The sequence below is a fragment of the Taurulus bubalis genome, assembly GCF_910589615.1.
Source record: "Taurulus bubalis genome assembly, chromosome: 3".
NCBI lineage: Eukaryota > Metazoa > Chordata > Actinopteri > Perciformes > Cottidae > Taurulus > Taurulus bubalis.
The window spans coordinates 30,633,746-30,660,065 of NC_136591.1; the positions used below are offsets into that span (position 1 = coordinate 30,633,746).

A 26,320-nucleotide genomic window follows, 5' to 3' on the forward strand; every position below is an offset into this window, starting at 1 on the left:
ACATTAATGTATTCTCAATCACTTGGATTCTGAGCAAACCTATCAGAAATCCAGCTCTATACACATTCAAAATAAAAATGAACACGGCTGACATCTTCTCCGGGTGTATGCACAGCAGTCCATTGGTTACATCTGATTACTTCTTGAAGGTCCTTTCAGACAATGTCAACTCATCCACAAAACCTTTTCTGGGTTTAAGTGTCGGTGAGGCAGCAGCAGCATAACTAGCAGTCATTTTGTGGTTTGAGTCACTTGAAATTTGCCAAATGAATCCATGTATAAAGCCTTATTTCTCTCAGGATTTCGTTATTCTCCAAAAGATTCCGCATTATTGTCTATTATTATTTGTCTTTTGATGTAGATCTGGAGCAGATGTAGATTAATAGGTTCAAACGAGTTCTATTATTAGAGTAACTCATTTGGATGATTGCGCCGCCGTGGCAGTGGCTCTTTCCAAGTAATTTCTGGTTATGTCTCAGTGTTGAATCAACCCTTTATATACTCATTTGATATGTTGTAGGTTGGGATTGTGTTGCCAAGTGTGACCTGATATCAGAATACTAAAAAGCTCAGTCCTCAATCCTGTTCATAGCTCTGGTTATAAAAGGCTGTTATAGGCCTTGTTTAAATGTGCTTCATGATGATATTCTGATTTGTATGCCTGTCAGGCTATTTTATCAACAGTTAAGCAGTGTGATTGGAAATTGCATAAACCATGATAGTAGATTACATCCATTTTACCCTCTCTATACAGTAGCATCATATCATGTAGAATACAAGTGAACAATGTTCTGTACGTCCTGTGTATGTATGACAGACATGTCTAGTGCAGTTAAGAAGTTGTTGTTTTTTTCAGCAGTGATGTCTCATCACATAAAATTGCTTGTTTGTTTTGGGAGAGTTGACTTTACTCGACACATGTTCTTCAGTCACATCATTTCCTCCAAAAACTACACTACAACACCTTGATTATAGCTGGTTTCATAAACCTCCTACCTTATGTATAATTACAACCCAAGAGTTAAATGTTGTTTTACATGCACTGGCCAAATAAGTTTATTTGTAACTCAGGGAGCCAGCTTGCAGTTAGGGAGCCAGTCAGTCAGCCAGTGAGTCAGTCTGGGACCTGGAACCCGAGCCAGCAGAACTATCTATAGTTTCTGGAAGTGGGAGGGTGACGGAACGAGGGGAAGAGACTATCATTTACTCTGTCCTGCTCTCTCTCTCTTTCTCTCTCTTAGTTCATTGAAGTTACAGTTCGTAGAGAGAAAGAGTGTTTTAATTTTCAAGAGTGTGTGTGTGGAAGTACAGAGGTGCGAGAGAGAAAATTAAGTGTCTTACAAAGTGTGCATGTGAAGATTGTAAAGGGAAAGTAGGGACACAGGTGTGCGTGTGTATGAGGAGACAAACAATGGCCTTAACTCGCCTCTGTCCTCTCCTCTTCCTCCTCGTCCTCCTCCCTCTCTGCACACTGGGACAACGCTACCGAACACATCAACAACTTCAACAAAAACAACATCCTGGCAACTACGACAGTTTCAGCCCCACCTGCCACCTCGGTGAAGAAGGGCTGTTGCTGTGCGACCAGTGCCAGCATGGATACACGGGACCGCAGTGTGACAGGTAACACACACACACACACACACACACACACTCACACACACACACACACACTGAACATTAAAAGTTACACACTGATTAAAACACAGTAGTGTTGAATTTACTGACGACAAGCTTAATGTGAAAGTGTCGATAAGTTCATTATTACTGAAAACAGAGCTGGAGATTACGAAACCCTGAAATATTTATCAAAACCTAGAACTGCACGTCCTTAAGTCTTGTCCAGAGTCCAGATCTGTTTCATAAGTACCAGTATTTAAAAAGCGTTTGTTTCATGAGCCAACTGCAGCATCAGAACAGGACTATATTTTTACCTTTTTACAATTTCATATGTGAATAGAAGTGCTAATCTTGAATCTTTCCTAAAAGTGACATCAGAAACTGCTGCTTTTTGACCATTTTTGAGGGCTCTATGTCTCATTGTCCGTCTAGCTTTCTGTCCACAGCACATTTATTAGCTAAGTGACATTCTTGTTCCGTTGGCTGTGAGCTTCTTCACCAGCTCAGTCCTAATGAGGAGCCTCTCTGGATGCTAGTCTTGTTAAAACTTGAGGCCATGCTGTCATGTGGTGACGCCGACTGAGTAAATATAGTATTTTCAACATGCAGGCCCACTGAAACACATTTGGACGCTTTTGTATTGAACCAAAACTGCCCACAGCTGAATTATCAGTTAGTAGTTAAGTATATTGAAAAACATAGTTCTTGTTGTAATTACGGTGTAAAAATGTTGACGTCAAGTTAAACCTTGTAGCTCTGTGGTGTTTTATTGAAATGAGCTCGCCAAAAATGAGCTGAGATATGCAGTGTGATGCCAAACGGCTTGATACGTTTTAGTAATGTTTCCTTTGTGATCTACGGCTTAAATGAGGAAGTGACCTCGTACAGTTCATATTTTTCTTGGCGGAAGAGGAATATTTGTTACTGTTTCTGCAGCCTTGTATGAAGGTCTTTGTTAGAAAGCACAGTACAATTTTCACTATTGCTAAATCATAAGCCATTTATGAAAACAACTTTTGGGTTGCCAGATTGTGACAAATCCCTTTGGCAGGTTTTAGTTTATGCTTTTTATTTGGGAAAATGCAGTTAATATATATATATATATATATATATATATATATATATATATATATATATATATATATATATATATAATCATGAGTTTCTCATGTTCGAGTCATCAAATCGTTGTAAATGTTGGTAAGTCATGATTAATAACACGTTTATGATTGACAACACAACCACACGGGTAGAGGATACTGACTTTATCAAACTAGATCTAATGGTGACTTCATAGCAACAACTCTTTATGCTCCTTTGCATTCATGAGAAACATATTTCACATATTTCTCTCTTTAAAGCGTTGTCTTGATTTTCCTATGGTCGACAATGAAGGCAAAATGATAGCATGCCAAGCACTGGATGATATTCCTTTTACTATGATGTGTTCATCCTTGAATTTTCTCTGACTGAAGTTAGAATTTCTGTAGATTGTGTATTACCTCCGTTTTCCTTGTTGAGCATAGGAAATGGAAATGCTTTCATAAACTGTTTACAAATTACATTTCTATTTTATGGTATCTAAATTGACAATTATTATAAGGAATGTAATCTCAAGGAGTAGTCATTGTGCTTCAAACAGGTTTTCAGTTGCCCATTATCCAGGCCTCTGCTGTGTGTTGTCAGTTAAAAGAGAGCTGCTGGGGGACACGGGGCCCACAGGGGCCGCAGCTCGCTGCCATGCATAGTCGGCATGCCTCGCCATGCAGAAGCTCTCTGTCTGCCTTTTAGTCTTTTTATAAACAGCATTTGCCAGTGGGAAAAAAACAAGTCATTACCGGTCTATTTAGCTTTTTACTTTGTCTCTCACAGAGAGGCATCTGCACTCTACTACAACCCAGTCAACAACCAGTATGACCCAGCATCTACTCTGGGCCCAACCAGTACAAGTTCACTGCTCTGACTTTCTTTCTTAAGTCCTCCCAGGTCCATCCGTCAGAAGCAATGTGGGTTCAAATGGAACTCGGTGGGATAAGACCCCAATAATGATCAGCAGGCATCATCAGAGCCACTTTTTCTTAATTGAGATGGTCGTGTTTGTTTTGGGGAGATTGTGTTTCAAATGTGTCTGTGTACATGTTTGTGCGTGAGTGCGTGCGTGTGTGTATGTGCAGGTAAATATGTCTGTGTCTTTGAATATACATTCTTGTGGTGGTGCACAAGACAGCTGGTAAACAAGAAGGAGACAGAAAGAGAGGCTTGCATTGACTCAGAGCATATAGGAGCCGACATAATGTAAGATTATATTTCCATAATTTAAGATTATATTTCATTACTAAAGACAGTATTAAAAAGGTAATCAGCAGTTGGTTGTTTCTTGTTATATTAGTCTAATTAATACCTGCTATGCACTAACTGCCATCACACTTCATTATCTACAGTGCTTTTGTTGCTGTTAATGGTAATTAATTGCAATGTGCCAATTTGTCTGTATTATGGGCCTAAACAAAATAAGATACTCCCTTCACTCGATGCTAATAGACTATCTACTTGCTGCTAAGTGATTCTACCTTTCAATCTCCTGTCCATAAACAGTCATTTAGAATTTACAAGTAAGTCCGCAAACACGTTGTGAGTAGGATGTTTTTTAGTGATATCAAGGGTTTGCCAGTGTCTCTAGATGTAATCAACCTTTAAAGGCATTTCAGATTTTACACATTTGTTTTCAGTGATTCATATGAAGAACTGAATGAATCCACCTTTCATCTAGAAGGGACCAGTAAGCATTGGGGATGGTTTAGGATGGATTATTTTCAGTGTTATTATATTTCTTCATATTAATGTCAACGACCTTGTCATGTTAGGTCAAGTCTGGGTGATCGGGCACCCGGGGGTTGAGCCACTTGTTATTTGTATTTTTTAAATCACACAACACATCAGTGGTCGTCACAGACACATCCGGCCGAGATCTATACACCTTTCTAGTTTTGTTAAAGAAGGTTAAAAGTTACAATCTCGAAGATCTTAGATCTGAGGTGATCGTATGCTGATAAGTGGGGAGTCCAGGTGTGTTTTTGATCTCACATCCCAGAGATCTAAACATTCCTGTGAATTTCAGATAATGTCATCACAGCGACTCTGTTCGTAATAGTGCAAAGGGCAGGGCTTTCATCAATGGGCCACGGGCTTAATCGCCAATGAGTTCCCTCGTTCGGCCATAAATAGTGACTTAACAGACATTATTTAAATGAAACTCTCACTTTATTACTTCATGGACTTCAATATCGAGAGAAAGGGAGAGACAGACATTTTAAATGTCTCTTTTATGAGAAAATAATTGGTAGCTCCACGAACTGACTGAATGCAGCAAGTCATGATTGTACTTTGAATGTTTTGGGATTCAAACCTGCACGATGGAACGTTATGCTTTGGCAGCCTCAAGTGGCAGCGAGACTATTATTATTATTATTATTGTTATTCATACTGAAACAAAAACAAGACATTTTTTGATCTTATCTCCCTGCTGTAATGCACATACATTTAAATGAAAATGGCAAAGTTACTTCAAGATGTTTATTTATGTGAAAGTCCCATTATACCTCCTAAAAACAGCTTGCCCCAATTTTTGCTTTCAGATATACAGGAAAAGGAAATATACAGTCGCACTCAGAGAGAGCAAGTTGATCTAAAAATGCTTTGAACGTTATTTAAAAAAGAAATGTACGAGAGAGGAGCAGAGACTGTCTTCCCCTGGCACCAACTCCCCATTAATAACACTACAAATAAAAGAAGATAACTTTTAGGATCCCAACCCCTCTCTTCCCTCCTGTAACTCTACCAGTTCTGCTCACCGTCCGTTTCCTGTACACTCTGAAGGCTTCGACCAGGTGTCTGACCCCCAATATATCTCCTTCAGATATCCACGACTCTCAACTAAAAATACCTTCACTTCCTCTTCAAGCCTAAGTGACCACACACACACACACACACACACACACACACACACACACACACACACACACACACACACACACACACACATACGAAAACACACACACATCCACACAAATTATGTAACAGAATAGAATGAAGTAAAATTAGAAACCTCAAATAGTTAATAAGTCTTGCAAATAAAACTAAATGCAAACACAAACACTCCGATCTCAAAGTGAGATTGCTGCCAGTATGATTCTCCTCTTGTCAAGAGGAAAGTACTTGTGGCGCTACACCAGGGGTGCCCACACTTTTTTGGCTCACGAGCTACTTTTAAAATGACTAAGTCAAAAAGATCTACCTACATTAATAATGCTTGCATCTATATAAAGCATTATTAATGTATAAATATACAGAGTATACTTTATATTTACAATATTGGCGTACCTTGCATAACTGCATGAACCCTTATGACACAATACAATTTTGTACATTTTTGGTCATTACATTTTGCTCTGATGACTTCACTGCATGGAACCAGCAGGGCTGCATAGTCCGGACAGTAGCTGCTGGTAGTCGGCGTCATTCATCAGTCATGGTGGAACGGTGTTTGGACTTAATCTTTTTCATGTGGGAAAAGGCTGACTCTAGGGCTGCAACTAACGATTATTTTCATAAACGACTAATCTATCGACTATTTTTTCGATTAATCGACTAATCTAATGACTATTTCCCATAGCAAATTAAGAATAGTAACTCAAAATGTTGGAATTTGAACTTCAAATGTATTTGAGTAACAAGATTTGAACATCAGAACATCATCATAACAAATAAATTAAATAGTAATACAAATTAAAGTGCAAATATGCTTTAAAAATAAAGAAAAAGTACAAATAAAGCTTTAAAGGTAACTCAACATAGCAATCAAGCCTCTGAAAGTGCAAAATAACTAAAGAATAACTGGGCTGCAAGTGCCATTCAAAGTCCAAAAGTTTAAAAAAAATTGTCCATCCTACCCAATAATTAAAGCGCAAGGGTTGAAAAGTAAATCAAAATGACTCATTACAGTCCCACGTCTTGCTGCTCCCTCCTTCAGGGGAACACACAATTGACACACGTTTTAAATTGTAATTCAGAAACGTGAGCATATTGACATACTCTTAGTTGGTTGTATTCTGCATGTTTAACAACATGGAGAAGATGCGCACAGAACATCCGTCTTTGAAGAGCTCTCGCTCGATTCGACGATCTTTGTTGGCACATCCGTGATCTCTTTCATGTTTAGCGTTGCAGCGGATAATGCTTGTTGGTGTATTATGCAGTGGTAATTAAGGAAGTCGGGGAAAACATCTCCCTGTACTTGGCAATACATCCATTCAAGCGGCCAACCATTGCGGGCGCATTGTCCGTAGTGATTGACATTAATTTGCACACTGGGAGCTGGGTTTTGTCGCTAAAGTTTTTTTAAATTTTTTTTAATTATTATTATTTTTTAAATGGCATGCGATCGACCCGCACTACCTCCGCGATCGACTGGTAGATCGCGATCGACGTATTGGGCACCACTGCGCTACACACACTAATGTAGATACACACACACACACACACACACACACACACACACACACACGCACACACACACATACGCACGCACACAGAGAAGCTAATAAACCAGTTCTATTGAGTACCAAGGAGGGTCAGTGGTAATAATGGCTGGCTGCTCTTGATTTTCTCTCTCTCTCTTTCTCTCCTTTCTTTCCCTCCTCTAAATTCAATTCCCTTTTCAATGTGAAGACCTTTCCCCCTCACCCTCCTCTCCTCTCTTCGCTCTCTCTCTCCTTTTTCATCTCAATTCCAGTTTTAGCCTGTAGAGTTTTATTTCAGCTTAGTCCTGTTTTATTTGGTTTCAGTGGCTCTTGACACGGCGCTGCACTTTCAGGTCAATGTATTTCGCAGCATCCGGACTTCCTCTTATTATTAATCAATCAAAAGAGGATGAAAAGCAGAAATGAAAATCTTGGAATGGCGTAGCCGTTCACACATGTATGAGTGACCCTGTCTTGCTCTAGGATGCAAACAATAATTATAAATTGTGGTTCCATAAATGATAGCAATCAAGAGGATTTCTTTATTTTTGTTGTTGGAATTTAGTATTAAAGTACTAAAAGGTATTAAGTATAAAAACAAAAATTCCAAATCATATTTTCATTTCACTGACAACACAAATATTATACATTTCTACAGATACAAAGTAGTAGTGACAGACGAGAATAAGACATGTGTAGCATGGCATCACATTAGCAGGAGTGGTGTTCTGATGTTTCTTGCTGCAGGTTCAAAACAGTTCAGGAAATATTTTTCTGAGAAAAACCTGGACATGCTCAAATAAACCATTTTGGAACGAACTGCCCGAAGACATTAAATCTCTATCTTTTTTAAAGCTTATTTTTCTCAACCTTCATTTCATATTTGTTGATGTTTGGTTATGCTCTGTTGCCCTGCAGCTCTGTGTGGGTATATCGTTGGGTTAATGTGTGTGTGTGTGTGTGTGTGTGTGTGTGTGTGTGTGTGTGTGTGTGTGTGTGTGTGTGTGTGTGTGTGCGCGAGTGCGTGTTTGATGTGAACGAGACAGCAGCCTTGAGCTGAGCAGTCTCGCTGGTCAAAGGCACACCCATAACAACGCTGATGATTCCCGTGGACTCCGCTCGATGAGCTTTATTGCTTGTTTATTTTGTGATCTTGTATTTGGGGATCAGTATGTTCTTGTCATACAAGCTGCAAACAGAGGTAAACTATATTGTGGTCATATTTACCTGCTGAAAATTATAAAGTTGTTAGATATAATAGAAAGAAGACAAAGTGAGCCACTGAGTATTTTCTTGCAGACCTGAAAGCTGAAAACTGCATTTTGAAGTATTATTTGCTTCATGAAAGCAGAGTAAAACTGTATTTTCAATAGATATGACGGAACTACTCACTCTTTCAAGAAGACCTGATGCAGTATTATCCCAACCCAAAAATGTATTCTGAGAACAGGAATGAAAGGATCTTCTTGCTATGACTTGAAAGCACACCAGATGGGACGGTGATCAATTGTTGAGGGGCTTTAAAGGAACTGTGTATTGAATTGTACAGGATTATAGCGTTTTCAGAATATACTGACAGCCCAAGTTTTTGTTTGTAGGAAAAGGAGAAACTTGGAGGAAGGTTTGTGCAGTAACAGTTTAAGCCCTGTCATTCTTAATGTGGCAGATTTGTGTCTTTTTGTCGACGTTCACACTGCACGCCTTAGTGATCAAATAGCGCATAATTCTGAAGAATCGATCTAGAGTGGCGAAAAAAGTGGCATGAATTTCTATGTGACTATTCAGTATAAGGGTCGCATTGCAAAACAATCTGACCTGTATCTAATCTAGGACCACATATGAAAGTGGCCCAAATCAAAATTGAAAAGATCAGATAATTCCATGTGATTTGTGCTGTTCTCAGAAAAAAAAATCTGATGTGGGCCCCTTTTGCCTGCAATGTGAGCATTTGATGCGACCACTAGGTCACAAAGGCAGAAGTCAGAAAACCCCACAGAGACCTTCATATAGCACGCAGCTGTCTATGTTGATATGCTTTTCCAATTTGTGAAACCAAATAAATACAAGAACCATCAAAATATTTTTTTAAAATCCTCTTTTTATTGACAGCTAAATACGTTGAAAATGAAACACCATCATCACACTGTTTCTGTGTCTCTCCGCTGCCCCCTAGATGTTCCAACGGGTACTACGGCCAGCCGGCGGTACCAGGGGGGTCCTGCCAGCGCTGTGAATGCCACGGCAACCTGGACCTGTCCACACCCGGCAGCTGTGATCCAATCACGGGCCGGTGTCTGCGCTGTCGCCAAGGTTACGGCAGCGCGTCTTGCGAGAGTTGCGCTGACGGTTACTACGGAGAAGCCATCATCGCGAAAAACTGCCAACGTGAGTAAACCACAAGGCATGGTGTTGCATATCAATCAGTCGCGTTGATGTGTCGCTGTCGTTTAAAATGTAAATGTGAGTGATAAAATACTTTGATATTGATAATAGTGTAGTACATTTTAAAGCGGCACTATGTAGCGCCTGATAAAAGAAACAGCACAATCATTCTTGAACAAATTTAAAGTTGGCCTCATAAGTAATAATGCAAAATTCAATATATTCAAAAGAGTTTGCTGCTCCAGCCTTAGTTGGTCTGGTCTGACCAGCAGCTTATGGTGGCTAATAACGAAAGGTTGGGCCGCCTTTATTACATAAAGCTGTCATTATTAGGGTTGGGTACCGAGAACCGGCAGATTTCAGTGCTTTCTTCAGGTGTCTGAGCCGATTTAAATACTTTTTTTTTACACTACTCTATAAAGTTACACGGTATATAGATACTAAAAAGGTAGCGCGGTACCCGCACGTTAAAAACGATTATTAAAATAGCGCAGATCAGAGCACACTCGCTGCTCTGCTCTCTGTCTGCCTGCACTCAGAGCGGGGCTCGAGGGGGCGGGGCTTCCAGCACTCACACACACACAGCGCGCGCACACAGAGATCGCTGGAGACACGAGCACGAGCTTTTGAACGTCTGTCCTCGGCTTTGTGGAACAAATCTCTCCAGTTGATATTAATGATGACGTGTAGTCCAGTAAAGCAGCAGTTTTAGGATCCAACAGTTTCGGAGTTCTGTTGCACACGGTCCCATCAGGCCACCTGATGCTTGTGTCTGTTCTTTTTTAAATATATATTTTTATAGTTCGAAGTTAAAAGGTTTGAAGCTGTAGTTTTAAGTCAAGTGTTTTGTATGTACTTATTTATTTATATCTATAGTATACTTTAAACAGTTCATAATATTGTTCAATTTGAAGAAAAAAAAAGGCCATGGCAATAAAAAAGTATCGGTTCAGGCACCGTTTAGGCACCAGTATCGTTTTAAAAGTATCGGTTTAGCACCGGAATCGGAAAAAAACAAACGATACCCATCCCTAGTCATTATGTAGTTACTTCACTGACTTCTTACTCTTTAATTGCCTGTAATTGCCCCTTGTGTCCAGACAGCTGGTCAGTGAACGCCACACAGGCTCGCTTTAAAGCCCAGTAAGGCAAGGCAAGTTTATTTGTATAGCACATTTAAACAACAAGGTGATTCAAAGTGCTTCACATAAAAACCATTAAAAGCATCAAAACATAATGCAGAAGAAAACACGATTTAAAAACAATTAAGAAAATGAATTTTAAAACATTCAAAAAGCAAAAAATAGAACAAAAGTTACAGTCAGTATGTTTTTTTGATTGTATATTCCAAAAATACAGTTTTGGTCTCACTGTCACGTTATTTGAGGTGATTATAGGACACATCAGACATTGCAGAGTATCAATATCCTAACTGTAAAGCCCATATTTGTAAGACGTTGTGAAACTTTGGCGACTCGTGTTAAAAAAATACACGTCACCTTCCCTGGCCCACTGAGAAGGAATTGGGTCAAGCTAACATATTGATTGATTTGTCTTGAGGTATTCTATGAACAAGTGATGCTATAATCAGATATAAAAAACAATCCCAAACATCAGAACTTTAAGAGGAAAAAGCCAATACTGCACTCTCAGCAGGTGCGGTAAAGTGAACAAGAGTAGTTCCTCTATGAAACTAAATTTTAGCTAAATGATACCTTTTAATCCTTTTACTAAAACACTGAGTAGATACGCCATCTGGAGTGTGTGAAGTGTTTGTGTGTGTGTGTGTGTGTGTGTCAGACTGCATCGGCAAGCAGCTGTGCCAGTAGGAGGTGTGATGTCGGAGCGGCCCACTGAATGCCAGCTGTGTTTAAGAGTGAGAATTAAAAAAACTGTACCTGTAAAAAAAAAAAAAAAAAAAAACAATAAAAGAGACTGAACAAGGGAGGAGAGAGAGATGGCAGCGGATACAGACGTACAGATGGCTCTTGTTTGTGAAGATCATCATTTAAACCTGTGCTGTTGACGAAAACGGTGGCACTGGCAGCGAGACAGGCAGAAAGACAGATTAACTAGAGACACACAGACAAGACCCATAAATAGACGGATAAAACCCACAGACAAGCACACACGCAGGTAGACCTTCTGACGGGGGTGTTAATGCATATTTGATAGTTCATTGTTCTGGAGTTGTTTCCCCTCTCCACCCAGGTAAATGGTTATTGATTAATCAGCCTGATCTATTGCTCTCCTACAGTGCTGATCGACTGCTCGTGTCTTGGAGGGTTGTTATTGATCGTGTACGAATGACCACCAGGAATTATTAAAACACAACTTGCTCTCTGTGTGCTTCTGCCAGTCTATCCGTCTCTCCTTCTGTCTGCCTCGCTCTCCCTATCGCCCTCAGTCTTAATGAATTTTATTGAGCGGAGCAGGAGAGTTCATGCTGAGTCCATTTGTGCATTATTAGACTGTACAAATCCGTTACTTTTTCTTTTGATGTCCCAAGTTCCCATTTGCGGGCATTTTTGTTGCAGCCATTTTGTGTTTCTGTCTAATAGTGGTTTACTTTAATTCAGCCGGGGGTTTGAAAATGGTTTGACTTTGAAAGGAAACTTGACCACAAAGCAGTTTGTTTTGAGAAAATGATCTCTTCAGCTCATTTCTCACATGGGGAAAAGTAGTTAAGGGGTTTTAAAGATGTGTGAATCACACATTTGTTTAATAACTGGTTCAACATAGATATATTGTAATTCAATAATGTAATTGTTTTCTGCGTCTGACTCTTAAATGAATGTTTCATGGATACTTCATGCAGTAGCACAATAAACTTGGGGGAACAGTGTGAAACCGCACAATTCTAACTTTACCACTCTTAACTCTTTGGAGTCTCAGGGCATTTTCTCAATTTTTACATAACTTAAATTCACCTTTTAAAAAAGGAACTTGCATATATGATGCCCGTGAAAACCAAATATCTTGTGAAAGCATACCTTTACTAATGTGGATGAACAGTTTGTGCTTGAAATTGGTTTACGTAGTGGAATCTATTAATAAAATAGTAGATAAATGTAATTAAATGTCTAAAACCAAACGTTTTAATATCGTTATGAGTGTGTCTGTCACTCTACTTTCACCAAATGTTAGAGGGACTGAGTAATTACTTTATACTCCAGATCAAGCTTTATGGGGTGTGTGCAAATGAAAAATAATCACAACAGTTTGTTTTCAAACTAAATATTTACTATGTATAAAAAAGGTTTCAGTTTTTCAAGAACAGTTTGTTTTTCAAACAAAATATGGACTATATAAAAAAAATGTGTCACAGTTTTTCCAAAAATAGTTGTTTTCTTTTTCAAACAAAAAATGTACTTGTGTATATATATATAAATAAAAAGAAAACAGAAGAAACAGACCATTTACAATATTGTTTGAGTTTTTCAACTGGCATGCCATGCCGCAAAACAGTTTCTGTCCGGCACCAGGCAGAGGGGAACATCACACTCCCTGCACTTCCACGGTGTGTCCTTTCGCTTGCCTTGGCTTTGGCAATATTCACACCCCCTGCGACCCGTTGTGGCTTGCAGTTTGGGGTCTGTTGCTTCAGCGACAACCACAGGACGATGACCTTCGGGTGCCTGGGTAGGAGGAGCGGTGCGGAGCGGCTTGCCACAGAGCTGAGCAGTCAGCTCCTCCATGAAAGCTCTGTGCGTCATGGGTTCTGTTCGCTGGGCCAGACAGAGTTCCTTGTGGAGGATGAAGCTGTTGGTGGTGGCAATATCCAGAAAATGATAAAACAGGTTTCTGTACCATTGCATGGCTTTGTGTTGTGCAGAGTAATACTGAATGAGCTGGTCCGATACATCAACTCCACCCATGTGCTCATTGTACTCTGCAACTGGTGTGGGACAGGGGACCGATATCTTTGTCCAGGCGCCAGCTTTCTTCATCCTCCTCTGCACCGTTTTACCAGAGTGTGCTTTGTGGATTGTGGAGCAGACAGATACTTCCTTTAAGTCCATCCATTTCACATAGACGATGGGGCCGTCACGGATCCATCTCATGGAGCCTCTCTCTGACTTTTTTGTGAGGGCGTTCACATCAGCCCGAGGGAATTCCTTGCGCCACTCACTGTAAGTCCCACAGGCAGCAAATTTCAGCTCATGGAGTGCCCTGAAGAGCTTGGGCCTAGAATAAAAATGGTCCATGTAAATGTGGTAGCCTGTGCCAAGGTAACCTGGTCGCACAAGGGACATCACAGCATCATAGGCCAGGCCATGTCCGGAGGGGATGTTGCTTTTGCCGGTGTAAATTGAAAAGTCCACTGTGTAGCCATTCCTTGAGTCCGCCAAGACAAACATCTTGAATCCCCACTTTTTGAGTTTGCCCTTAATGTACTGGGTCATCCCACTTTTAGTCTTGGAGGTTTCAGCCACAGCCAGCGCTCTGTGGGGATGATAAAATGCCTTGCAGGCATTCTTGATGGTGTCCATCAGGGGGTTCAGTCGGAAGAGTGGGTCATGGTCAGCTGTGCCCTTTTTCCTGTCATTATGAACAGCCTCATCAGGGTCGCTAAGATGAAGGTTCCACGATATTGTTCTGTGTCTCTCGCGTGTCATGACCTGTGGTGGCAGCGGCAAGGCAAAAAGGTGATTCTGCCTCCAGTAAGCTGAAATGCAGTCTAGTTTTACCATGGCCATGTACAGAACCAACCCAATGTACTTGTAAAAACACTGTACGTCCACATCTGTCCACTTGAACTTTTTCCCGTTTTCCGTTTGTTTAGCAGCATGCTTGTTTGTGTTTTGACACAGTGTTTGTATTGTTTTTACAGAGAAGAACAGTTTGAAGAGGTCGAGGGGTGTCGATGTGGAGGTTGCGCTGACCTGTGGCCCTGGCGGCCGAGCTGGTTGAAACCTTAAGACAGGGGGAGCAGTGTCCGGGTCTTTGTCTGTGTTCCAAGACAGCGATGGTGAGGCCCCTGGTGGCTGTGGGGGAGGTAGTTGTCCTCGTGGGGCCCGGGGCCTCTTCGCTGGCCGGGCTTCTGGTGATGGTGGCTCTGGTAATGGTGGCGCTGTTGGTTGTGCTCGGGGGCCCCGGGACCTCTTTGCTGGCCGGGCTTCTGGTGGCGCTGCTGGTTGTCCTCGGGGGCCCCGGGACCTCTTGGCTGGCTGGGCTTCTGGTGATGGGGGCGCTGCTGGTTGTCCTCGGGGGCCCCGGGACCTCTTGGCTGGCCGGGCTTCTGGTGATGGGGGCGCTGGTGGCTGTGGTAGTTGTGCTCGGGACCTCGTTGCTGGCCGGGCTCTCATTGCTGACCGGGCTTGAGGTGATGCTGGTGGTAGTTGTCCTTGGGGGCCCCGGGACCTCTTGGCTGGCCGGGCATCTGGTGAACTGGTGGCAGGGTCTTCAGGTGAACTGGTGGCAGGCAGAGCAGCACGTGGTGGCTGCTGCAGAGATGCTGCATGTTGTCCTGGCAGCTGTGAGTCCTCTCTGTAAAATAAATTACCACTAGTCATTACTATTGTGGTGTTTTTAAATACACATAAGACAAAACAAACTGCGCTTAATTTTAACCCTTTATTCCTCCATACCGCCCCTGTCACAGGTTGTGCTTCCCGCCTGAATCCCCCCTGGGTCAGTCCCTACATGTACCATTTCTTTTTAAACATACGTGAACATCAATGTACCAACACACATGTATAACAAATACCACAACTACTAACTTAATTCCACTGACAGAAAGTTATCACTCAGCGCGCGCGCAACGTTAGCTAAACGTTCTAAAGCAAAACAACGTTTTAGTAAATACACTTACCCTTCTTCAGATGGATCGCTGTTGTTTTCATGTTCTTCGTCATCGCAGGAGTCAAATCCTTCTGGCTCTGACGCTCCTGCTCCATCCTCATCGCTACTTTCCCGTGTCGCTGAAAGTTTACCGCGAACAGTTAACTTTCTCTTCGCCATTTTTTCTCTTCTCTCTGACTGAAAGCTGGCCGCTGCAGTGTTTTTATGAAGCGGGAAGTGAGGGGCGGGGCCATAGTGATTTCCTGAGTGTTCATTGGTTAGTTCACGCAAAGGGTAGACGGACACACGAATCCGCGAATCACGGTGAAGGGCGGAGCTCGACACAACGTCACACGCAACGTCACAGGGCACATCCATGCTCCGTGCAGCTCGCCGCGTGTGTGTGACTTCGAAACAGTTACAACCTGTATTCTATCACTGAGTATCATTCAAAGTACATAATCATCTTTTTATGAACACACTTTATGCTTTACATGCATACTCTATGATCTTAGATGAACAGTTCCACTTTTCTTGTCATTGCAGACATTTCACAGAAAGTTCAGTGTAAGGAAACCTTTTTTTCACATCACTTTTGTTATACTACGCTGTTAAAGTTAAATTAAAGCATTCGTTTCCAAACTCTCACACAACTGCTGCAGTATAATCCAAGTCTCATTTAATAACTTCAACTGGTGTAATATAAAAACATATTAATTACATGTTTTATTCTGTCTGTATATATAATCCTGCTTTGTGGATTATTTTACTGTTTATTTATATTACTTGTTTTTTTTATTTTATTTTACTATGTGTCTCTTTTCTGCTGCTGCAATCCTGCAATTTCCCCACTGCAGGACTAATAAAGGATTATCTTATTTGATCTTATCTTATCTCTTTATCCAGTTGTATGCTCACTACTTTCTAACACGTGCATCTTTACTAAAACCTCACTATTTTAAATACGTTGGACTAGTACAGATGCGCACAGAAGCGTTTATGCAGAAGTTTTATATTTATATGAATGGTATAATTTTCACTGTGACTTCATATTCAGCTCACATGTGCATTGACTTTTTATACAAAGGTAACATTTAAGCATACTTTAAGTTTCAGACTTTTGTTCTACAAGTTCTCACATCATTTTTGACACTGCGCCATCATACATTATTTTTGTGAGGACATGTGAAACTAAAACCTTCTGCACATACAATAAACCCTGGTTCACTGCAAGACTCACACAGCTTCATCGGCTACAGAGGTGGGGACATGATTCTGTACAACCAGGCCAGAAACACACTGACGAGGGAGATCAAGGTAGCTAAGAAGAGCTATACTGAAAAGCTGGAAAACAAGTTTTCAGTCAACGCCCCCTCGTCAGTTTGGAGAGGCCTGGAAGTACTCACAAACTACAGGAGACCACCTCCTTTTTCAAACCTGAAGTAGAAGACATTCAGGTCGTCAGTCAGTTGGTGATTGTCCTCAGTGGGGGGCACTGAGGACAATCACCAACTGACTGGCGACCTGAATGGTTTCAAACTGCCCCATCATCAAAAAAACACCTACACTGTGTCTCCTTCTCACCTCTCCCAACCGACCCCCCACTGGCACTTAGGTGAGTCAATTCATCTGGCAAACGTCCGCTCTTTGGCGAACAAGATTGATGAACTGCTTCTCCTGAACAAAACAAACACGGACTTTAGCAGATCTGCCGCCCTGTGCTTCACTGAAACCTGGCTCAGTGTGCACATCCCGGACAGCGTACTACATCTGCCAGGCTTTCCAACTCCTCAGAGCGGACCGCGTAACGGCTCTGTCGGGGAAAACGAGAGAAGGCGGAATCTGCTTTCATATTAAATAAAATGGCGTACAGGTTTCAAAGTATTAAAGTAATCATCACTGAGAAACATTTTTAATAGACTGCCAACCATTTTATTCACCACAGGAGTTTTCCTCATTCATTCTGGCTGGTGTATAGATCCCACCTCAGGCCTGTGTGAGTGAGGCACTCCAATACTTGGCTGAGCTGATCAACAACATGGAGCACAAACACCCTGACTCCCTGCTCATTGGTCTTGGGGACTTTAACAGAGCAAACCTCAGCAAAGAACTGCCACAATACAGACAACATATTAAGTGTAGCGCCAGGGACAAAAACACACTGGACCACTGCTACACTGTACTAAAGGATGCATATCGCTCAGTCCATGGTGCAGCTTTGGGACTCTCTGATCATTGTCTAGTTCATCTTCTCCCGTCCTACAGGCAGAAATTAAAATCTACAAAGCCTGTGGTGAAGACTGTGAGGAGATGGATCAATCAGGCCAAGCTGGAGCTCCAGTCCTGCTTTGCATCCACTGATTGGAGTGTTTTTGAGGCTGCTGCTACAGACCTGGACGGGCTAACTGACACTGTGACATCATACATCAGCTTTTGTGAGGACATGTGTGTGCCGACTAAAACCTTCTGCACGTATAACAACAATAAACCCTGGTTCACTGCAAGACTCAGGCAGCTTCGTCGGGCTAAAGAGGAGGCCGACAGTGGTGGGGACAGGATTCTGTACAACCAGGCCAGAAATACACTGACAAGGGAGATCAAGCTAAGAAGAGCTACACTGAAAAGCTGGAAAACAAGTTTTCAGCCAATGTTCCCTCGTCAGTTTGGAGAGGCCTGGAAGTACTCACGGACTACAGGAGGCCATCCCCGCCCACTGAGGAAGATCACCGACTGGCTGACCTGAATGTCTTCTATTGCAGGTTCGATAAGTCCACTACCACCCCGCCCAACTGCCCCATCATAAAACAACTACCTTCACTCTCTGCCTCTTCTCACCTCTTCTCACCTCTCCCAATCCAACCCCCTGCCGGCACTGAGGATCTGCGAAGAGGATGTGAGTCGGCTTTTCACAGACAGAAGAGCAGGAACGAGTGTGGCCCCCTCCTGCATGAAAGTCTGTGCTGACCAGCTGGCCTCCATCTTCATGCAGATCTTCAACCGATCACTGGAGCTGTGTGAAGTCCCCTCCTGCTTCAAGCGCTCCATGATCATCCCGGTCCCCAAGAAATCCTCCATCACAGGATTAAATGAATACAGGCCCGTCGCCCTGACGTCTGTGGTGCAGTCAACATGGGACTGCACCATATGCTGCAACACCTTGACTACCCAGGGACACATGCAAGGGTTCTGTTTGTGGACTTCAGCTCGGCATTCAACATCATCATCCCGGAGGTGATCGGCCTCATCAGGAACGGTGATGAGTCTCAAATGAGTCTCAAATTCCATGTATGTGTACACACACATGGCCAATAAAGCTGATTCTGATCAAGTCTACAACCTCTCGCATTTTGCAACAAATGTACCTTCATATTGTGGCCACACAAACATATCAAGCTTATAAATTATGTTTTAATGCATTTATTACACAACGTTCCATCTCTTTTTATTGTCCCTCAAGGCCTCTGCACACCAAATCTCATGTCATTTCCCTCTTTGATGTTGCTTTATAGATAACATTTGCTGTCTCCCTATACCTGGACTCTCCAACACTAATTGTGGATTGTTTGGTAACAGAAAATAACTAAATAAATAAATAATAGGTTGCCACAAATTAATATCTTCGCCATCAAGACCAGAAAAGATACCAAAAAAACACACACACAACAAAAAGCAACATTTTATCCCACAACAAGGCTTGCATTGTAACAACTGACAGAACGGAGTCCAGATGGTCCCCGAAGGGTGAAGCTAGGGGGCTGTGAGACTGTGGGTGAACGTGTGTGTGTGTGTGTGTGTGTGTGTGTGTGTGTGTGTGTGTGTGTGTGTGTGTGTGTGTGTGTGTGTGTGTGTGTGTGTGTGAAACAGAGATGGCCGTATATTTGCATGTTTTCTTGCATTTTTGATCAGACGTGTGTGTCTGCATGTGTGTGGTTGAGTAGGTGCGGGGGCGGGGCATGCATGCCTCTCTGCATCCGCGTGTGAAGCAGACATCCATGTATGCATTACGTTATGTGTGTTTCTGCATATTTGTGTGTGATCGTGTGTGTGGACATCTGTTGTACCCCTCTCTCTCTCTCTCTCTGACTTTACCATCCCACACTAAGGTCTGTCCTTCTGTCTCTTTTACATCTAACAGTAGGAGGTAAAAACAGGAGACTAGTACGCACGTGTCTATGCAATGTGATGTGTGCTACACACTTTTAGAGAAAGGTGTATGTGTTTTTAGTTTTTTTTGCATATACAGTTTGTGTGTACGCATGTGTGCTTCTGACAGCCCGTCCACCAGATGGGCGCTGTGATGTTCAAGCTTTTAATTGTATATCTAAGGGTCTGATTGGCGTGTGTGGGAGTGTCTTTTTTCACCCTTTTCCCGTAGGATTTAAACAAGTTTAATAAAGTTGCGGTATCTCAGATAGAGAGGGAGAAAGTGATTTGAGAGGTCGAACGTGGGAATGGGTATTGATATTTCCGTAAATAACCCATTCAGGAAGCATAACAACTGCACACACACATAGGCCATGAATTCAATGCGAGAGAAAAAGGACACGCGGCAGAGATGAGAATCTTGATGGGATTTATGAAGTTACTGGGAATGTACTATCATTACAAAAGGGAATGAAAAAAATGACTTCTTTGATTTGATGTTTAAGAAGACTGGTTCAGTTAGTGTTAGTCTTGTGTCGCCCGTTCACAGCGCCCTGTGGGGATACCTGCAAACCCCACACAGAAAGGCCCCACCCAGTTCTACCGAACCACCCGTGTGAACTTTTCCAGTAGTTATTAATTTGGCAAATTATTATTTTTTTTTACTTCTCTGTGGGAAATCAGATTTTAATCACAGGTTATTGTGCGGGTGTTTTTTTTTGCCTTTATTATGGGAGGATGTGAGCTAGAGGGAACAGTGTTGAAACTCTTCCCTTTGTGCACATTATATTTTTTATTACAGTCAGATTCCAGTCGTAGTTTTATTCTTTATATTGTAATGCATCTTCATCTTTGCACATTGGGGTGCTAAACTGTTTTGAAATAACATTTAGGACCTAAATATCTGGATGATATCTAGATCATTGTTATTGCTCGGTGTCGTAAATGTTATTATTTTTAGTCAAATCATAATGTTCATGGGGTAGCCACATTCTGCCTTCAGGAAGCAGATTTATTTCACTTCATTTCAGCTTTTTTGTATTTAATTACATTTTTCTATCTGACAACATTTCAGAAGATATGTTGAAATTGTCTTGGCTGGCATATTGTGGCTTATGTGGCAGTGTGTGAGTGTCTGGGTCCGGTGTTTCATTTTCCTAAGCAGCAGTCATGAGGCATTTTCAGACTCACAGATGGATTTCAAAGCCTTAAGCAGTATTTAGTTAATCTTTTATGTTCTCTATTGTTGTCAGTTTTTCATGAAATTAAGTTTCATTAAAAGGTGATGAAGAGGTTCACTCAATCGTGGTAATTGTGGCTTTGTCTGGAAGGAGGACTTGCTAGCTCTGCTTTTTGTTTTTCCTGTGCACACCTGTGCATGCTGGACACCAGCTTTTCTTCACAGCAAAAAGTTAAAATCTATATTCTCAAATAAATAAAAATACGTTATTGTCCTCGGTTGCAGCTTTGCGTTTCCATTAAGGCTCAAACTTCTGGCAAAACAAAATCAGCTCCTAGACGGATCTATTTGGGGAAGAGATGATTTTCTCTAAACTGCATTCAGAAGGATATTAAAATGCATATCGACAGCTAATCCTTAAGAAGACCTTAAGCAGGATCGGAGCTTATCCAGTCGAATAGTGTGAAGTTAATTCACTCACCAACCTGTGTTATTATGTGTCATTATATGTACTCGTGTAGAAAATGCCATTAAAAAAATGATAATTGATAAACTATGCTCTCTCCTTTCCTCTCCTCTCCTGCAGCCTGTCAGTGCCATACTAATGGCTCTGTATCTGAGGTCTGCAATAAGGAGACTGGACGGTGCCAGTGCAGAAAAAATGTGGTTGGTCGACAGTGTGACGAGTGCATCGTAAGTATTTTCACAGATGCCAATAATCTTTACAGATATTGCTAATTTGTGTTGGCGCCATTCCTGTGTGGACTTTTTATTTATTAATTTCCCCCTGGTGGCAGTAATTCTACCCTTTTTTCTTGCTGTAATCTTGCAATAGCAATCTGTACAAGCTGAACCACCTGTGGTCTCCAATTACATATATTGTGGCAATACTTTTATTGGTACTACACATCATTTATTTTTCATTGCTTTACATCAGATATGTTTTTTAGTTAACCAGAAATGTGGTACCAGGTGGGTCGAACGTGGATTTATGTTCCTTCTATTTGTAGTTCATACTATTTAATGAGGGGATTTAAGGAATTAAGGGAATATAGAGACCATTTGAGTCCTTGTTACTCATCAGTATCCTTCAGAAATCCATTTGTAATGTATATTACAAATATATTATTTTGTATATTTTCCTTCTTTCCTCAGTTTTCACTTGTACTTTAAGTTTGTTATTGTTATGTGTCCTGCTCACTCATTCTCATTGGATCCCCTCCACCCCTCTGCGTTGTGATTGGTCCAGCCTAACTGCTGGTGGGATGCTGAGCGTCAGGATTGTATTCCCTGTCGCTGCAGCCCTCACGGCTCTATGTCTCAGCGCTGTGACATCGAGGGCCGCTGCATCTGTCGCCCCGGCTTTGTGGGCCAACACTGTGACCTGCGTCGCCAAGGTTACGAGAGGCGGGAGACCCGGCGGCCGGTGGAGCGGGTCCCCATTGAAGTCGCTCAGCAGCGATGGGGGGGGTCCTCCCGCACGGGGGGTTGTCCCAGGGGGGCATACAGGCCTAAGACAGGGGTAACGCACACTGCACGGTGTGTTTAAAGTAGCATGGGTGTGTTTACTTGGTATGCAGAAATGTCAGATATTTGTGTTGCTAAACAACAGGTTTTAAACACACGTGTGACATGGATTAATTTAAACATGGCATGGAAAGAGAGGTGTGTGTCACATGTTTTCTACACAGCATTTTCAATGTTTTTTCTGTGAAAGATATTTCCCTTTGAAGACTTTGCTGAGTGTAGGCAGTAATGCATCTGCAAACGTACACACAATCAGCAATTATTAACACATTTTGATATAATTGTGCCAGTGAGACATAATTATAAAAATGTCACCTCTTTAAGCTACTCAAGGTGTTTGTTGTTGCTGAATTTGTGTCGTAAATAATCTAAATCATGATGTTTATGCTTTGTAACCACTTTTTTTTTTTAGCTGAACTGTACCTAATTCATTTTCATTCATTCACTTTTTTATCTTTAACATTTCAGAAGATGTATCTTAATGGGAAGTGATGAACCAACAAGCATGACGTTGTGTTTTTTCTTAGCAGCAAGCAGGATGCATTTTCAGACTCTAATGCCCAAAACCCTAATGCCTTTTTAAGTTGTATTTTAAGCTGAAAACAAATTGAAATTAATACAATTTCAGTCCAGTCATCTTTCATGTTCTGTCCTTATCGCAGAATAGTAACCTTGAAAAAGATTGAAAATCACAAATATTTAATCTTTATTCTCTAATTTTCACAAGTTTTGCATCTGATGTCATCCTAGCCACCTTGTCTCTAAATTGCTTGAGTGTGTCTCCAACTTGTCTCACCTTATTTTTATTTTTATTTTTATTCCTTTCTCTCCTCCTACCGGTCACTCCACTGCACAATTCATATTTAAACACTCATGCCACATACACTTAACTTTAACCTAAACTTAAACGCACACGTCACTTTAACATGCCACATACACTTAACTTTAATACACTTAATACATACACTTAACTTTAACTTAAACACACACGTCACTTTAACATACACTTACATTAATGTTATCTGTTGTCTGAGCACTTTATCCTCATCTTATTAAGACTTTTTGCACTGTTGCTGTCGTTGATTGTTGTTTGTCTCGTCTAATGTCTCATGTCTAATGTATGCACCTTCCGCCCAACTAAATTCCTCGTCTGTGCAAACATTCCTGGCAATAAACGGTTTCTGATTCTGATTCTGATTCTGACCTTAAATTCACGACCTATTCTCAACTCCAATTTACAACCCCTTTGTCTTTTTCTATGTTCCTCCAGTCCCAGACCCACGGCATTAGCACAGGTGGAGTGTGTGCCCCGTGTCACTGCAACTCATTTGGTTCCAAGTCATTTGATTGTGATGAAGTCGGTCAGTGTCGGTGTCAGCCGGGCGTCGCCGGACCCAAATGTGACCGGTGCGGCCGAGGATTCTTCAACTTCCAGGAGGGTGGCTGCACACGTAAGCATAGACCATGACGTAGGAAGGGGAGTGTTTCTTTAAAAAGTTGATTAACCCAGATATAACAAAAGTACAGGTAGAGCTCAATCCACTGGAAACCCTGACAAAGCATGTAGATGTGTCCTGTGTTTGTACTGTAATGTGTAATGAAAGTAATATCAGCAATCACAAAATGCTGTCCTTATTAAACTGCTGTTCTGCTGTTCTTTCTTTTTAATATAACGTTTACACAAATTGTCTGCAGTGCAATTCTATGAAAAAAAAGAAGGTATTGTGTAATTTCAAAAATGCATCTGCAGTCCTTCACACCATGGTGATTATTTTGCCCACAAGCAGGCCAAAGCTAAAAATCATTCACACAGAACATCAGAGAAAAATATGACAAAAAATGTTATGAATGTGAGCCGCTGGCTTTGGAGAAATTAGTGCTGCTTTGTATTCGCAAATACCTTACTTTGTCATGCAGGCTTTCTTTTTCCCTCTTCCAGTTTCACATGGACATCATAAAGTGGATATCTATGCTGCACAGTAAATAACTTGTACATTGAAATGTCATCAGTTTCCTGCATAAATCACAAACTTTCTGTCTTATGAAAGTCAGACTTGCAGAAATTATGAAAACCTCATGATTCCATTGCTATTGATTATCATTTATTTAATACACAATTTTATAAATTGTTCTGCAATTTTCTACATGACAGTGGAAATGTTGCCAAGAGAAACTAGCTGCTGATATAAACATCTTAAAAGGTGTAACAAAGATGACCAAATAATTACAGAGCTAAAATATTTCTTATAAATCTTGGATGGTGAACAAGCAAAACAGCTGATAATTATATGTGAATAATGTTTATGGAGGAGATCATTTAAATTAATTAAATCAAACGTAGTCAATTTTACAGGGAAATCCATTTAAACAGTTTGAAACACTGTGTGTGTGTGTGTGTGCGTGTGTGTGTGTGTGTGTGTGTGTGTGTGTGTGTGTGTGTGTGTGTGTGTGTCATTGTGTATGACTGCCTTCTTGCGGTCATGCAAATTAGATTGAATGATCTTTAGTCATCTTTAGTTTTTGCCATTTTGGTAATAGATTTACATTCATTGACATTGTGTCAACAATTTCCTTTTAGAATTGTCATCCTGTTATTATCAGAGCTTGGCGTAAAACTACAGAGATTCCAGCTAATTCAATTTCCACTGTTCTATTTTTCAAAGTTAAATCAGTATGGATTTAACACCAAAACTGACTATACTCACACCTTAAATTATAGGTCGACGTTTTGCCCAAATTGTGCATGTCTGTGTAATACAGTTAGAGGCTGTACTCGAAGATGACAGTGGCAGCTGTTGTGCAAAAGTTACTTAAGCTCACTTTAAAGTGTAACTTCACCTCCAGGTCTGACCTCAAGTCCACCCACTTCCATCATGTTTTGAAAAGAAAGTGGGCATGGGACTAGGAGGTGAAACCATGGCCACTTCCATTTGACGAAAACCTTGAAATAGTGTAAAAAATTACAGCTACAGTAGCAGCAATATAGCTTGGGGCACTGAATTTGATGGATGTACTGAAAATAAAGACCACAAATGAGACAAGAATTACACTCTGTGGTCCCCCGCATCACCCCCTATTGCTGGGAGACTAACGTTACTTTGCAACTCAAGTGGCCGACTGCTCTCCTCCCGGCTGTAGTCTCCTAGCGGCTGTAGCCTCCCCCCGGCTGTAGCCTCCTCCCGGCTGTAGTCTCCTACCGGCTGTAGTCTCCTAGCGGCTGTAGTCTCCTAGCGGCTGTAGTCTCCTAGCGGATGTAGTCTCTTACCGGCTGTAGTCTCCTACCGACTGTAGTTTCCTACCGACTGTAGTCTCCTACCGACTGTAGTCTCCTAGCGGCTGTAGCCTCCTAGCGGCGGGAAGCCCTGATACACTCACTTTCTGTAACCAGCGTAACGTTAGCATGAATTCATGGTGGAATTAGCAAGCTAATGTTAGCTAACTAACTAGCCAGCCTCTAAATAAGAACATTAAGCAACTCAGTGCATCTACACACGCTTGTCATAGCATAGGAACGCGTGTTGCTGTTGCCAGATAATCAGTCATCAACACTGATTCAACATGTTTTGCACAATGCTACGGTTGTCACGGGAAAAGTAATTAGCTATTGGCTGTTTGTTGCCAGAGCTAAAGATTTTCATTATCGTTGCTCGAGGGTGTGTTGCTTCATCTGAAAAACAGGGTTCTCAAGTTTTTAAGACAGGTAGGAGTGACATATCACCCCCCCGCCCCCTCCGACCATGCCGTATGCCCACAGACCAGCCCCTCTCCCCCCATATTACCCATGTTATTATTAGCTTTATTTTCATTGGTTGCTGGATTACATTTCAACCAGATACAACACATTAAATAGCCTAGAGTTTTTTTTCAGCGTGAGAAATATAATGTGTGGCGGGAGGGCGTGACTTAAGACCGAAATGCGTGATAGTTACGCTCAATGCGTGACACTTGAGAGCCCTGGAAAAATCATTTTTAAATTGTAAAGTTATTGAAATTGAATATGTTCAAATGCTAAATCCATATGCCCTTAAAACTTGAAACCGCAGGCAGCAGGTGCAGCAAACGTGTGCTGCCCAAATTATTAAGCAACCACGCACCCAAAGTAGGGCTGTGAATATCTCTTTCCATATATCTCCTAATGCAATTTATTATTGATGCCAACCACTAT

General features: G+C 41.5%; 1 protein-coding gene across 1 annotated transcript in view; it reads left to right on the forward strand.

The window, feature by feature from the left end:
• The window catches only part of lama2 (laminin, alpha 2), a 177,849-nt gene that overhangs the window by 76,871 nt on the left and 74,658 nt on the right, over positions 1-26,320 (forward strand). Inside the window, exons 20-24 of the mRNA XM_079214692.1 lie at positions 1,537-1,623; positions 9,313-9,524; positions 21,215-21,321; positions 21,878-22,150; positions 23,426-23,606. Coding sequence (XP_079070818.1) covers positions 1,537-1,623; positions 9,313-9,524; positions 21,215-21,321; positions 21,878-22,150; positions 23,426-23,606 — 860 coding nt within the window. The remainder of the gene's footprint in view (positions 1-1,536; positions 1,624-9,312; positions 9,525-21,214; positions 21,322-21,877; positions 22,151-23,425; positions 23,607-26,320) is intronic.